The 15,189-nt window shown below is 43.2% G+C and overlaps 1 protein-coding gene across 1 annotated transcript in view; it reads right to left on the bottom strand.

The window, feature by feature from the left end:
- The window catches only part of BBOF1 (basal body orientation factor 1), a 181,350-nt gene that overhangs the window by 17,250 nt on the left and 148,911 nt on the right, over positions 1–15,189 (bottom strand). Inside the window, exon 10 of the mRNA XM_030214596.1 lies at positions 9,820–9,891. Within this exon, the coding sequence (XP_030070456.1) occupies positions 9,820–9,891 (72 nt within the window). The remainder of the gene's footprint in view (positions 1–9,819; positions 9,892–15,189) is intronic.

Consider the following 15,189-nt stretch of genomic DNA (forward strand, 5'->3'; position numbering starts at 1 on the left):
TTGGTTGGCTAAGGACTTGGCTAGTAGTGTCATCATTAGGTTGAAGAGGGTCGGTGATAGTGGTGACCCTTGAGGTACTCTGCATTCGACCTTCCACGGTGACGATATATTTGAATTTGATTTCACTTGATATGTTCTAGTGGTTAGGAAACCCTTGATCCAACGAAGTATATTTCCACCAATACCAAAGTAATCTAGGAGTCTTAGTAAATTTTTTTTGTTACATTTGTACCCCGCATATATTATGGTTTACCATGTCGAATGCACTAGACATGTTGAATTGAAGGAGAAGAATGCTGTTGCCTGTTGCTATTTCCTGCTTGAATTTGGCCAGGAGCGTTACGAGTACTGTTTCAGTGCTATGAAGGGGGCGAAATCCTGATTGTGATTCATGTAGGATTGAGAATTTGTTTATGTAATCATTGAGTTGTTTGGTTACCATGCTTTCCATCAGTTTGACTGCACTGTTGAATAGATTTGCACTTTGCAGAGTATAAGAATATTTTTTTTGTTTTATAGAAAATGTGCTCCTGCTTATTAACTACCACAAGTCCCTGAAGCAGGAATGAAACGGTGGTCATAAAACTTACAAGGTTAAATATTTTGCTGTGAAAGAATTTGCAGTACAGCCTATTATATATTTTTGATTCATCTTATAGCATATAATAACGCAAAGGAGGTTTTTTTATGCCGATGATAGATACAGAACCCCGATTATCTATAATGACATAAAATAGCTGGGGTCAAGTGAGGCTTTTTCCTGTTTATGTTTTGTGCAATCGTTTGATTAAATATTACTACTACTACTTATCTTTTCTATAGCGCTACTAGATGTACACAGCGCTGTACACTTGAGCTTACAATCTAATTAGGACAGACAAACAGGACAAATAAGATATAAAGGAATATTAAAGTGAGGATGATAAAATAAGGGTTAGGAGTTAAAAGCAGCATCAAAAAGGTGGGCTTTTAGATTAGATTTGAGGATGGCCAAAGATGGAGCTTGACGTACCGGCTCAGGAAGTCTATTCCAGGCATATGGTGCAGCAAGATAAAAGGAATGGAGTCTGGAGTTAGCGGTGGAGGAGAAGGGTGCAGATAAGAGAGATTTACCCAGTGAACGGAGTTCCTGGGGAGGAGTGTAGGGAGAGATGAGAGTGGTGGAAGTTTGCTGGTCCGCCAGGACAGTAGTCCCGCTGATTAAGAAGTGGTTCCTCCTGCGGAAGTACCATGAAATGCAGTCCCGCATCGAGGAACCGATGGTGAATCAGTAACTTGATTCAGTTTGGAGGAGTAGGCAGAAGCCTCTCAGCCACGATTAAGCGTTAATGTGAATGGAAGGAACATGGTTGTACACTGAGAATCAATAATTGAACACAAGCGTGGTGATCATTTTGAGGACAAGATAGCCTCGGAAGCACTAAGGGGCGGTGCCTGAGACATAAGTGATGTATACAGGACAACGTAAGAGATAAGTAGCAACTTTATTATATATTTGCATTAAAGATTCACAGGCCACAACACAGTGCTTAACGGATAATATACCGCACCAGGAAGATTAGCTTGTGTACAAGTACAAAGGACTCACGAATTGGGAACAAATTGGGGACTCACAAATTGCACGTGTCCAAACAATGTAACCAATAAGTGATATTATGTATAAGATCAAAGTATTTCACGTATATGTCCATTTGGAAATTAAGTAATGTGAGAGTTGAATAATGCTGTGAATCTGGAGTGAGACTGAGCTGAATGTAAGCCTCAAAGGAAAAACATATATATGTGTAATTGTAAGTTGGAATAATAAAATGTGCATGAGAAATTTATATACAAAATTTTTTAGCGGAGTACTTTATGGTAATTTGTTAGATAATAGGACTCTGGGGATTCATATTTATCCCCTTGTATTTGATACAGATTAAATTTTAACTGCCAGACCCTCGACCGTTCTTCTAATGTTCGGAGATCCCTTCTCATCGTTTCTACTCCCTCCAGGGTATCCACTCTATTGGCTATTTTCGTGTCATCTGCAAAAAGGCACACCTTTCCTTCCAACCCTTCAGCAATATCTTCCACAAATATATTAAACAGAATAGGCCCCAGCACCGACCCCTGAGGAACTCCACTGCTCACCTTCCTTTCCTCCGAGCGGATTCCATTTACTAGCACCCTCTGCCACCTGTCAGTCAACCAGTTTTTTATCCAGTTCACAACTTTTGGTCCTAAGTTCACGAGTCTTCTGTGGGGGACCCAGTCAAAAAAGTCAATAAGATTCGTTTGGCAGGACTTTCCTGTGGTAATGCCTGTAACCTGTCGGTTTCTAGAAAGTTAACTATCCTTTCTTTCAGCAGCAACTCCATTATTTTTCCTACCACCGACGTGAGACTTACTGGTCTGTAGTTTCCCACTTCTTCCCGGTCTCCACTTTTGTAAAGAGAGACCACATCCGCTCGTCTCCAATCTTGCGGAACCTCTCCTGTCTCTAAAGATCTATTAAATAAATCTTTAAGAGGTCCCACCAGGGCCTTGCTGAGCTCCTTCAGTATCCTGGGATGTATCCCATCCGGCCCCATAGCTTTGTTCACCTTCAGATTCTCCAGCTGTTTATAAACTCTTTCTTCCGTAAACGGCGCAGTATCCACTCCATTCCCAGACGTTCCCTCGGAAGCCAACCACAGTCCTTCTCCAGGATTTTCCTCCGTGAACACCGAAGAGAAATAATTGCTTAGCACGTTCACTTTATCTTTATCACTTTCCACGAAGCTATTCTCATTATCTTTCAGTCTCGCAATTCCTTCCCTATCTCTTCTCCTTTCTCCAATATATCTGAAAAAAGTCTTGTCACTTCTCTTTACATCTTTAGCCATTTTTTCTTCCGCTCGCGCTTTCGCTAGCTGTATTTCCCTCTTCGCTCCCTTTCAGTTTAATCCAATAATCTTTTCCGTGATCCTCTCGTTGCGTTCTTTTGTATTTCTTGAACAAAGACTCTTTTGCTCTTATTTTTTCAGCTACCATATAGGCTTCCTGCTTCTCTTGTTTTTGTTTACTTTCCTCATAAAAAGATCAGTCGCCATATTTATAGCAGCCTTTAGCTTAGACCACTGTTTTTCCACTTCTCCTAAGCCTTCCCACGCCAACAGCTCCTTCTTCGGGTATTCCCCCATTTTATCAAAATCAGTATGTCTGAAATCCAGTACTTTGAGTTTGTGTGTCTGCACTCCGCCTTTGCCCTTATATCAAACCATACGGTGTGATGATCACTGTTACATAGGTGGGCACCCACCCGGATATCGGAAACACTACCTCCATTAGTGAGCACTAGATCCAGCATCGACCCTTCCCTCATGGGTTCCGTCACCATTTGTCTGAGCAAGGCACTTTGACAGGCATCCACAATCTCCCTACTTCTTTCCAATTCCGCAGACGGGACGTTTTCCAATCCACGTCAGACAAATTGAAATCTCCCAACAGTAGCACCTCCCCTTTCATTCCAATCTTTTGAATATTTGAATATCGGGAGTGGAGGAGTGGCCTAGTGGTTAGGGTGGTGGACTTTGGTCCTGAGGAACTGAGTTCGATTCCCACTTCAGGCACAGGCAGCTCCTTGTGACTCTGGGCAAGTCACTTAACTCTCCATTGCCCCAGGTACAAATAAGTACCTGTATACAATATGTAAGCCGCATTGAGCCTGCCATGAGTGGGAAAGCGCGGGGTACAAATGTAACAAAAATAAAATAAATAAAATCTTCTATCAGATCCTTGTCTAACCTCTCTGTTTGTGCAGGAGGTCTGTAGATAACTCCCATGTGGATGCAGGTTACGTCTTCTCTTTCCAGGATGATCCATAAAGCTTCTTCTTTTCACCAAGTTCCCCGCATTTCAGCCGCTCTGATATTCTCTCTCACATACAGAGCCACTCCACCTCTTCAGCCCTCTCTATCCTTCCTAAAAAGATTATAGCCCAGTACGGTCACATCCCATTCATGAGAATCGTTGAACCACGTCTCCGTAATAGCAATAATAACCACGTTTTCTTCAAACATCAGGGCTTGCAAGTCTTGAACCTTTTTACTTAGACTACAAGCATTTGTGCACATAGCTTTCCATGTGCTTAGTGAGTTTGGGTGTTTTTTTTATATTTACATGACCTTTCCCTCTGCCATCATGTTTGTTCTGGGGGTGACTTTCTGAAATCCCCTGTTTCCTTTTGTCACCCCCACCCTCTAGTTTAAATGTCTAGAAACATACTGTCTGAATTTCTCCCCAAGGATTTCCCATCACAGAAAGATGTAGCCCATCATTACAGTACAGCCTGTTATTTTTCCACATCTTACCCCATTCTCCTATGTATGTAAAACCTTCTTCTTTACACCGACTCAAGCCACTTTATTGAATTCCTCTGTTTTGCGTAGTCTTTCCTCTCCCCTCCCCAACGTAGGAATTACTTCAGAAAAAGCCACAGTCTGAACCAAAGATTTCAGTCCCTTCCCAAACTTCTGGAATGCTCTCTGTGCTGTAAACTTGCTATTGTTGACCAGGTCATTTGTCCCCAGGTGAATTACAACATCAGTTTTAGAAGCCTTGCTTTCTTCTTGGATCACTTTCAGTATTTGGTCTGTACATCTTGTAGCTGAAGATCCTGGAAGACATTGCACTACGTTGGAACCCATGAACTGTGCTCCTACGTTAATGCCTCTGATAATGGAGTCTCCGAGCAGTAATATTTTCTGCTTTTAACAATTCTGTCATTAGTTGGGGAATGTTTCTGGGGTTGTGCTATTTTCATTGCCTCTGGTTCTACCACAGTACTTCTTTTTTCGCTATCATAATGATGCAACGCTGCAAAAGAAGTTGACATGGGCAAAGTTTGGAAGGGCGAGTGTTTCTGTGTCACAGCCTGGGCATAAGTAAAAGAGATGCAATCTGCTAGTCAATTGGAAAGAGTGTCCACCTCCATCTTGTTTGCCTCAAAAGAAACAAAAAGCTGGGTGGACTGTCTATGGGCTTTAGTGTGCTCCAGATAGAAGGCCAAGACTCGATTGCAGTCCAAAGTATGCAGTGTGCTTTCTCCAGGATGAGTATTTGGGAAGAATGTCGGCAGGATGACTGACTAAGATGGAACTCCAACACCACTTTAGACAAGAACTTAGTGTGCGCGTGGCGAACTATTCTGTTATGATGGAACCTTGTGTAAAGCTACTAGGGCCTAAGACTCACTGACTCTGCGAGCTGAAGTAACCGCCACCATAAACAAGACCTTCCAGATCAGGAACTTCGGATGACAGGAGTCAAGCGGCTCAGAAAGAGCTTTCATCAGCTGGGTGAGGACAACGTTGAGGTCCCATGACACAGTCAGAGGTTTGATAGGGGGCTTTGTCAACAACAAACCTTTCATGAATCTCAGAAAGAGGAAGACAGGCGACAATATCTCAAAAAGGTAAAAGAAGCTGGTAGAGTAGTTAGGAAAGCAAATATGCAAATGGAAGAAACAATAGCTAATATGGTAAAATGAAGGGACAATATATTATTTTTACATATGTAAGTGACAGGAGGAAATACAAAGTGCCCCTGTGAGACTCAAAGGTGAATGAGAGGTTATGTAGAAGCTGATAAAGATAAGGTGGAACTGTTTAACAAATTTTTCTGTTCTGTGTTCACAGCTGAAGGGCCAAGAGCAGAATGCAGAAGACAAATACAAATAGGAGTTGGAGGGATGGTAGTCCATGAACAATTTTCAGAGGACTGTGTTCATGAGGAGCTGGCTAAACTAAAGGTGGACAAAGTGATGGGGCCAGATGACATACATACGAGTGTACTGAAGGAACTTAGGGAAGCTCTAGCGGCTCTGTTGGCTGACCTTTTCAATGCTTCTCTAGAGTTGGGAGTGACCCTGGAGGACTGGAGAACAGCAGATGTAATCCCTCTCCACAAAAGCAGAAGTAAGGAAGAGGTTGGGAACTACAGACCAGTAAGTTTGACTTCTGTGGTAAGTAAATTAATGGAAACAATCTTGGTTTCACTAGAGGAAGGTCTTGTCTGACTGGGTGACCAGAAAGTTGGATTGAGGGAGAGCGCTAGATGTGGTGTAGACATGGTTCCGCATAGATGACTGATGTGCTCGCGGTATAGACCCTAAAGTGACTGACTGGGTTAGGAAATGGTTGAGTGGAAGATGGCAGAGAGTAGTAGTAAATGGAGCTCATTCAGAGGAAAAGGATGTTACCAGTGGTGTGCCACAAGATTTGGTTTTTGGGTCAGTAGTTTTTAACATATTTGTAAGCAATATTGCTAAACGGCTGTCTGGTAAGGTTTGCCTCTTTCTGGATAATGCCAAAATGTGCAATAGGGTAGACACCCCTGATGATATGGATAACATGAGGAAGGACTTAGTGAAACTCCAGAGGTATGGTCTGGAATTTGGCAGCTTAGATTTAAAGCTACAAAATGCAGGGGTCATGCATTTGGGCTGCAAAAACCTGAGGGAACAGTACAATTTTTTATTTTATTTTATTTTTAATTTTTGTTACATTTGTACCCCGCGCTTTCCCACTCATGGCAGGCTCAATGCGGCTTACATGGGGCAATTGAGGGTTAAGTGACTTGCCCAGAGTCACAGGGAGCTGCCTGTGCCTGAAGTGGGAATCAAACTCAGGTCCTCAGTTCCCCAAGACCAAAGTCCACCACCCTAACCACTAGGCCACTCCTCCACTCCAATTTAGGGGGTGAAGAGCTTCTGTGCATGAAAGAAGAGCGGGACTTGGGTATGATTGTATATGATGATCTTAAGGTGGACAAACAGGTAGAAAAATTGATGGCGAAAACTAGAAGGATGCTTAGGTGCATAGGGAGAGAAATGGCCAGTAGGAAAATGGAGGTGATGATGCCCCTGTATAAGACTCTGGTGAGACCTCATTTAGAATATCATATACAATTCTGGAGACCACACATTAAAAAAAAATATATATAAACAAGTTGGAGTTTGTCCAGAGGGCAGCTACTAAAATGGCCAGTGGTCTTCATCACAAAGGGGGTGATTTTCAAAGCATACCATAGCCCTAAGGGGTGAAGGGGGGCACCTACATGTGGGTACAGTGTGTTTCTGGTGGGTTTTGAAGGGGTCACATTTACCACCACAAGTGTAACGGGGGATGGGCCTGGGTCCGCCTGCCTGAAGTGCGCTGCACCCACTAAAACTGCTCCAGGGACCTGCTTACTGCTGTCATGGAACTGGGTATGACATTTGAGGCTGGCAAAAACAATTTTTAAAGTTTTAATTTTTAGGGTGGGAGGGGGTTGGTGACCACTGGGGGAGTAAGGGGAGGTCATCCCCAATTCCCTCCGGTGGTCATCTGGTCAGTTCGGGCACCTTTTTGAGGCTTGGTCGCAAGAAAAAAATGGACTAAGTAAAGTCGCCCCAAGTGCTCATCAGGGACGCCCTTCCTTTTTCCATTATCGGCCGAGGACGCCCACCTCTTAAGCATGCCCCAGTTCTGCCTTCGCTACGCTGCTGACACGCCCCCGTGAACTTTGGTCGTCCCACCCCCCCAGACTCCCCACTCCCTTCATGTGCACTGTCCCTCTCCCCAACCGCAAACAACACACATCACAAAGTGTCATCGGGAATAACCATGTCTAGCATGTAGTAAACTGTGTAAAAGCAAAACGATATGAAAACATTCCAGGTCCTCTCCAGGGCAGGACTCCAGCCATTAATTTCTTCACCCTTGAAAAGAATGTTTTACATAACCCACCTACTATCCCTTAAAATCTCCCCTCCACCCTCCCTCTCTCCCCCACCCCATTCAGGTGCTGTGCCATACTCTAGAAGTTTAATATTCTGCTGCGCGCCACCGCTGTCAGGGAGTCCCAAAACGGGGATCACGTGCGACAAAAGTTGTCACCTTTAGGTGAGGCTAAATCGCCCACCTCTCTACGTTCCATCGAACAAAGAAAAATCATCCTGGATCGCCACTGAGAGAGAACCGGGCAGTCAGGGGTTATCCACAAATGAAGGATAGTCTTCTTCCCCATAAGAGCTGCCTTCTTTAAAAATGGCTTCAGCCCCTTTGGCGATAACTGGGAAAGATGGAACTTATCAAACAACAGCATCGGTCTCCGATGCCAAGTGATTCCCCAAAGACTAGACACATGGCGGCATAACTGTCTCCAAAACTCTTAACACTCCTTTTTAAATATATTTATAAATGATTTAGAGATAGGAGTAACTAATGAGGTAATTAAATTTGCTGGCGACACAAAGTTATTCAAAGCTGTTAAATTGCAAGTTGATTGTGAAAAACTGCAAGATGACTTTATGAGACTGGGCATCTAAATGGCAGATGACTTTTAATGTGAGAAAGTGGAAAGTGATGCATGTGGGAAAGAGGAACCCAAATTATAGCTACATGATGCAAGGTTCCACATTAGGAGTCACTGCCCAGGAAAAGGATCTAAGTGATATCATTAATGACACAGGCACTAGCTCTGTGGGTGCCTGAGCACCCCCAGTATTTTTCTGTAAGTCTATAGATGTGGAGCAGCAAGCTCCATGATACAGAGCTACAGGAAATCAGAGGAAAGAAGAGCTTCTGTATCAAAATTACTGCTCCCACCTCTCCCTTTTGGCTGGCTATGTCTGTCCAATAGATGGCAAGGGGAGGAGGGAGATACTGTAGCTTAGCAGCTGTCAATGGAGAAGTGCAGCAGACAGACACCATGGAGATTTGATGGACAGTAGACGGCATGATGTCACAAAGCTGAAGCTCGTCCACCCAAGGAGGTTTTCATTCTCTCCAGTGCTGCTGCCACCATCTTGGTACACCCAAAACAATGTAATTGATAGGGCGGCAAGCTTCACCTACTGTCTTCAGCCCAGATAATGGGCCAAGCACACACTCCTGCTATCTCCTGTTCATCAAACCTCCTTGATAGACACTGACAAAAGGAATAGGTACGTTTTGATAACTTTGAATACCTAGAGCAGTTAAGGTAAAAGGACAGAGAAGTACTGAGAGAGGAATAGAGACAAGGAAGGGGTGAAGGGAAGCAAAAGGGGTCACTTGTTAGGAGAGGCAATGATGCTCTGAAATGCTGGAAGAGGCAGAAAGGAGCTGTAAAGGGAAGAGAGGCCTGGTGATAGGGATAGGGACTGCTAGTGGAGCTGTGGGAGAGGATTAGACACAAACCATGACGGTCAGAGGAACTCAGAGAGGGTATGAGCTGTGTGGGAGAAGGTTGCTGGCAGAAGTTAACCCAGAACTAGTCAATAAACTAGCTTTGCAGCTAAAGTTAGGACAGATGTTAGTGGTCAGAACATGGCCGCTGACTGACTAGGTCCCAGCTCTAGTGAAGCTCCATTCACGGACCGCCCCGGCACTGACCGGGTAATGTAGGGCAGTCTGTGATGATTTAAAGTGCCACTGAATACCAACACTTAGGCAAACAATTTAACTGAGCAGCAGCCTCTCCCGTCTGATTAACGCGCTCTGAAGATTGATTTTATGTGGATTTGGATTTAGCTCTTGTACTTAGGCACAGTAGGTAAAGGGGTCATGCATTTGATATGCTGCTTTTCTGTGGTACAATCAGAGGTTTATATATACTATGCTTTCTCTGTGCCTAGTGGGCTCACAATCTATATTTTCTACCTGGGGCAATGAAGGGTTAAGTGACTTGTCCAGGATGAAAAGGATAAATGTTTATATGACCAGCTCAAAATGACTTTTCTTTTTTTCTTTATATTCATTCATTCCTTTTTCATCCTACATCATTTAGGATTCATGGTTTATGCACGTCAGATTTTTGAACAAAGTCTCTTACCTAAATCTCTTTTTCTCTAGAGCCTTGGAAGCAATTGCAGGAAGAGAAGGGTGCAAACTTTGTCTTGGTTTCCTTTATTAATTAGTTTAAAAATTCAAAAAAAAAGAAAATGAAATGAGTATATGTGAGCAGAAAATACCTTCTACATGTCTTTAAGATATGCCCAAGTTTCCTTTTTGATCAACTAAAAATACTGGTGTTAGAAACTAAAATACATTTTTTGTTCAGCCTACACCAGTGGTTCCCAAACCCGGTCCTGGAAGCACCCCAGCCAGACAAGTTTTCAGGAGATCCACAATTAATATTCATGAGAGAGATTTGCATGCACTGCCTCCACTGCATGCAAATGTACCTCATGAATATTCATTGTGCATATTCTGAAAACCTGCCTGGCTGGGGTGCCTCCAGGACCGGGTTTGGGAACCACTGGCCTACACCATAAACCACCTCATCTCAGAACAGGTACCAGTAGTGTTTCCCCACCAAGGAACAGAATCAAGGCAGGCTTTTTCTAGTATTAGCAGCATAAAACAGGTACAGACGGTGGCAATAGTTCAATACACTTCCCTAACGCTGTAAAGTATTATTCATGCGTGAGTAGATGCTACTTGTTCAGAGTTGTAAATAAAACAAATCTTGGCTACCCTAGACTACCTCTAAAATCCAAACTACGGGAGAAACCCCTAAAAGACCCTTATCACACTGTATAAACAACAGCTTACAGAACTCAGGAAGTTAGTACAGTTGGGTTTGAAGATCCATTTAACCCAGAATGTTGAGAGTGGAATTGAGGCATCTAAGATGGGACGTACTCGCTTCTTGTACTGAACATGGAGCCCTTTGGAAAATGCCTTTCAGACACGCAGAAATACACCCGCTGAGTAGCTTCCATGTGAAAGTGTAGGACCAGCAATTTCACAACTTTCACATGTAAATGGTGCCACTTCTATGTGTTGCTGTCCCATGTGTGTAATAGTGAGGCTGCAGAGCCAGTGGGGGGAGGCGGGGCTAGTGCTGGGCAGACTTCTACAGTCTGTGCCCTAAAAATGGCAGATGCAAATCAAGGTCAGGTATACACATAAAGTAGCACATATGAGTTTATTTTGTTGGGCAGACTGGATGGACATACAGGTCTTTCTCTGCCATCATCTACTATGTTACTATATGGTTGAATTTATAAATGTCTGCGACATAAATATATAACAAGCAAAAAACTAAATAATAAAAAAAACCACCAACTGACTGCTGCTGACAAATGAGCTTCAGAAACTAAATTGTGCACATTTGCAAGTAAATCTCTGGTATATAAACATTTATAAGCATTAAAATGTAAATGAACTAAGTAACTACATTGGCTACCAATCAAAGAATGTATTGCCTTCAAAATCTGTACCTTGGTTCACAAAATTATCTACGGTGAAGCCTCGGGATACATGACAGACCTTATTGACCTACCAACCAGAAACACATCCGAATCAACACGAACATATCTAAATCTACACTACCCAAGCTACAAAGGTCTTAAAAACAAATCAACTTATGCATCCAGCTTTTTCTACATAAGCACACAAAAGCCTTGAAAACAACGTACGACCACCTAAACTTCCGTAAATTACTAAAGACTAACCTGTTTGAAAAGGCATTCCCTACCGACCCAACCTAAATGCCTGATCTCTGAAACACAACAAAAGTAAAGTACGTAATGGACATAACACAACTCTTCCACTGACTGTTCTATGTGAACTTTATATTACCACAACATCACTTTGTATTTGTTCACACCGGAGTCTGCAAATGCCTCTCCGGTACTATGTAAGCCACATTGAGCCTGCAAATAGGTGGAAAAATGTGGGGTACAAATGTGACAAATTAAAAAAAAATTGCCTTTCACTATTGTCAACGTAGGACATGAACCTACTCTTTCTGATTGTTTAGATTTAGTCGATTCGTGGGTTTCTGATTATAAATTGAAGCTTAATAAAGAGAAAACAACATTTTTGTGGGTAGGTCTACTACTACTACTATTTAGCATTTCTATAGCGCTACAAGGCGTACGCAGCGCTGCACAAACATAGAAGAAAGACAGTCCCTGCTCAAAGAGCTTACAATCTAATAGACAAAAAAAAAATAAAGTAAGCAAATCAAATCAATTAATGTGAACGGGAAGGAAGAGAGGAGGGTAGGTGGAGGCGAATGGTTACAAGTGGTTACGAGTCAAAAGCAATGTTAAAGAGGTGGGCTTTCAGTCTAGATTTAAAGGTGGCCAAGGATGGGGCAAGACGTAGGGGCTCAGGAAGTTTCTTCCAGGCGTAGGGTGCAGCGAGACAGAAGGCGCGAAGTCTGGAGTTGACAGTAGTAGTGAAGGGAACAGATAAGAAGGATTTATCCATGGAGCGGAGTGCACGGGAAGGGTCGTAGGGAAGGACGAGTGTGGAGAGATACTGGGGAGCAGCAGAGTGAGTACATTTATAGGTTAGTAGAAGAAGTTTGAACAGGATGCGAAAACAGACAGGGAGCCAGTGAAGCGACTTGAGGAGAGGGGTAGTATGAGTAAAGCGACCCTGGCGGAAGACGAGATGGGCAGCAGAGTTTTGAACCGACTGGAGGGGGGAGAGGTGACTAAGTGGGAGGCCAGCAAGAAGCAGATTACAGTAGTCTAAACGAAAGGTGACAAGGGTGTGGATGAGGGTTTTGGTAGAGTGCTCGGAAAGAAAGGGGCGGATTTTACGGATGTTGTAAAGAAAGAAACGACAGGTCTTGGCGATCTGCTGGATATGAGCAGAGAAGGAGAGAGAAGAGTCAAAGATGACCCCAAGGTTTCGATCTGAGGAGACAGGGAGCATGAGAGAGCCATCAACAGAAATAGAAAACGGGGGGAGCGGGGAGGTGGGTTTGGGGGGGGAAATGAGAAGCTCGGTTTTGGTCATATTTAATTTCAGGAGGCGTTGAGACATACAGACAGCAATGTCAGACAAGCACGCTGAAACTTTGGTTTGGATGCAAGGTGAGATATCAGGGGTAGAAAGGTAGATTTGGGAGTCATCAGCATAGAGATGGTAGGAAAAGCCATGGGATGAGATTAATGAACCAAGGGAAGAAGTGTAGATAGAAAAGAGGAGGGGACTAAGAACAGAACCCTGAGGTACGCCGACAGGCAAAGGGATAGAAGTAGAAGAGGATCCACCAGAGTGAACACTAAAGGTGCGGAGGGAGAGGTAGGAAGAGAACCAGGAAAGGACAGAGCCCTGGAATCCAATTGAGGACAGGGTATCAAGAAGTATGCTGTCAAAAGCAGCGGAAAGATCAAGAAGAATGAGGATGGAATATTGACCTCTGGATTTAGCCAGTAATAGGTCATTGGAGACAGGGAGGATTTAGAAGAATGAGGATGGAATATTGACCTCTGGATTTAGCCAGTAATAGGTCATTGGAGACTTTAGTAAGCGCAGTTTCGGTTGAGTGGAGAGGGCGAAAACCAGATTGTAGTGGGTCAAGAATAGCATGTGAGGAGAGAAACTCAAGGCAGCGGCGGTGAACAGCACGCTCAAGTAATTTGGAGAGAAAAGGAAGGAGGGAGATGGGTCAGTAATTAGAGGGACAAGTAGGGTCGAGTGAAGGCTTCTTAAGGAGAGGTGTGACCACAGCATGTTTAAAGGCAGCAGGGACAGTCGCAGTGGAAAGTGAAAGGTTGAGAATGTGACAGATAAAAGGAATAAGAGCAGGAGAGATGGCATTAAGAAGGTGGGTGGGAATGGGATCAGAGGAACAGGTGGTACATTTTGAGGAAGAAAGGAGAAGTGTAGTTTCCTCAATAGTAACTTCAGGAAAGGAGGAAAGAGAATGAGGGGAAGGAGAGAGAGGGGAACGGACTAGTGGAGGGAGAGGTGGTGAGGTAGAGAAAGCAAGGTTTATCTTTTGAACCTTGTTGTGAAAGAATTCAGCAAGGGTCTGAGGAGATAATGAAGGGGGAGTTGGGGGAGGGGGCACCTTGAGGAGAGAGTTCAATGTGGTGAAGAGAAGTCGAGGATTAGAGCCAAGAGAGTTGGTCAGTTGGATATAATAATCCTGTTTGGCACGTAAAAGAGCAGATTGGAAGGAGGTCAGCATGAACTTAAAGTGTAGCAAGTCAGCAAGGGCCCGAGATTTCCGCCAGAGGCGTTCGGCGGAGCGGGTACAGGAACGTAGGTAGAGGATATTAGAAGTCAGCCAAGGTTGGGGTTTTGTATGCCTTATAGGGCGAGTCATCAAAGGTGCAAGAGTGTCTAAGGCAGAGGATAGAGTATTGTTGTAAGAAGAAACAGCCTCGTTGACAGACGTGGATGGTGCCACAGTAGAGAGGAGGTTTGAAACATGGGAGGATAGAGATGAAGGGTCAATATCGTGAAGATTCCTAGATAAATTAGATAAGATAGGATGGGACTGGGACTGGGAGGAGATTTAAGTGTGAAAGTTATAAGATGGTGATCAGAGGAGGGAAGATCAGAGGCAAGGAAACTAGAGGGTGAACAGTTGGAGGAGAAGATGAGATCAAGACAGTGACCATTTTGATGAGTGGGGGAGGTGGAGCATAGTTGGAGATTAAAGGAGGACGTTAAAGCGAGTAACTTGGAAATATAAGAGTTGGAAGGATCATTAGCAGGAATATTAAAGTCACCAAGGATGAGAGAGGGGGAGGAAGGATCATGGAAGAAGGCAAGCCAGGCGTCAAAGTCACTGAGAAAGGATGAAAGGGACTTATCAGGGGGACGATAAATGACCGCTATTACCTTTGAGTGAAATGATGCTAATAATTTTCAGATAAAACTGAATATCTCTTCCAGAATTCTGGGAATTGAGGATAGTCAATTATCTTTAGGAACTCAGGTTCATAAAGTGGTAAGAGATTATTTTCTGTTATTAAAGAAATTAAGAATTATTCAGAAATTTTTAAAATTTGTCTTCAGATTGTTGGTTCAGGTTTTGATACTTAAACTGGACTATTGTAACTCTATTTATATTGGTTGCAGAAAGTTACTGAAGTCCAAATTACAACGAGTATAGAATGCAGCAGCAGACAAATATGATCATATTACTCCTTTGTTATTCCGTTTGCATTGGTTACCATTGGAGTCACGATTTCATTTTAAGGTATCAGCTTTGACCTGTCAAGCATTGTATGGATCGACTCCTGCTTATTTAGGTGTTCATCTTGTTTTTCTAAATGATTTTATTTCTAGATCTACAAGAAATCAATGTTTACTAAAATTTCCCTAATTTCGCCAGGATTTTTCAATCTACTTTTTTCTATCAGGCTGCACAGTTGTGGAATTTTCTTCTTTCTTTTAAGAATTTGTGGTTATCTTCAGTTGAGGAAAGCTCTTAAGACATTTC

Source organism: Microcaecilia unicolor, chromosome 9, assembly GCF_901765095.1.
Source record: "Microcaecilia unicolor chromosome 9, aMicUni1.1, whole genome shotgun sequence".
Classification (NCBI taxonomy): Eukaryota; Metazoa; Chordata; class Amphibia; order Gymnophiona; family Siphonopidae; genus Microcaecilia; species Microcaecilia unicolor.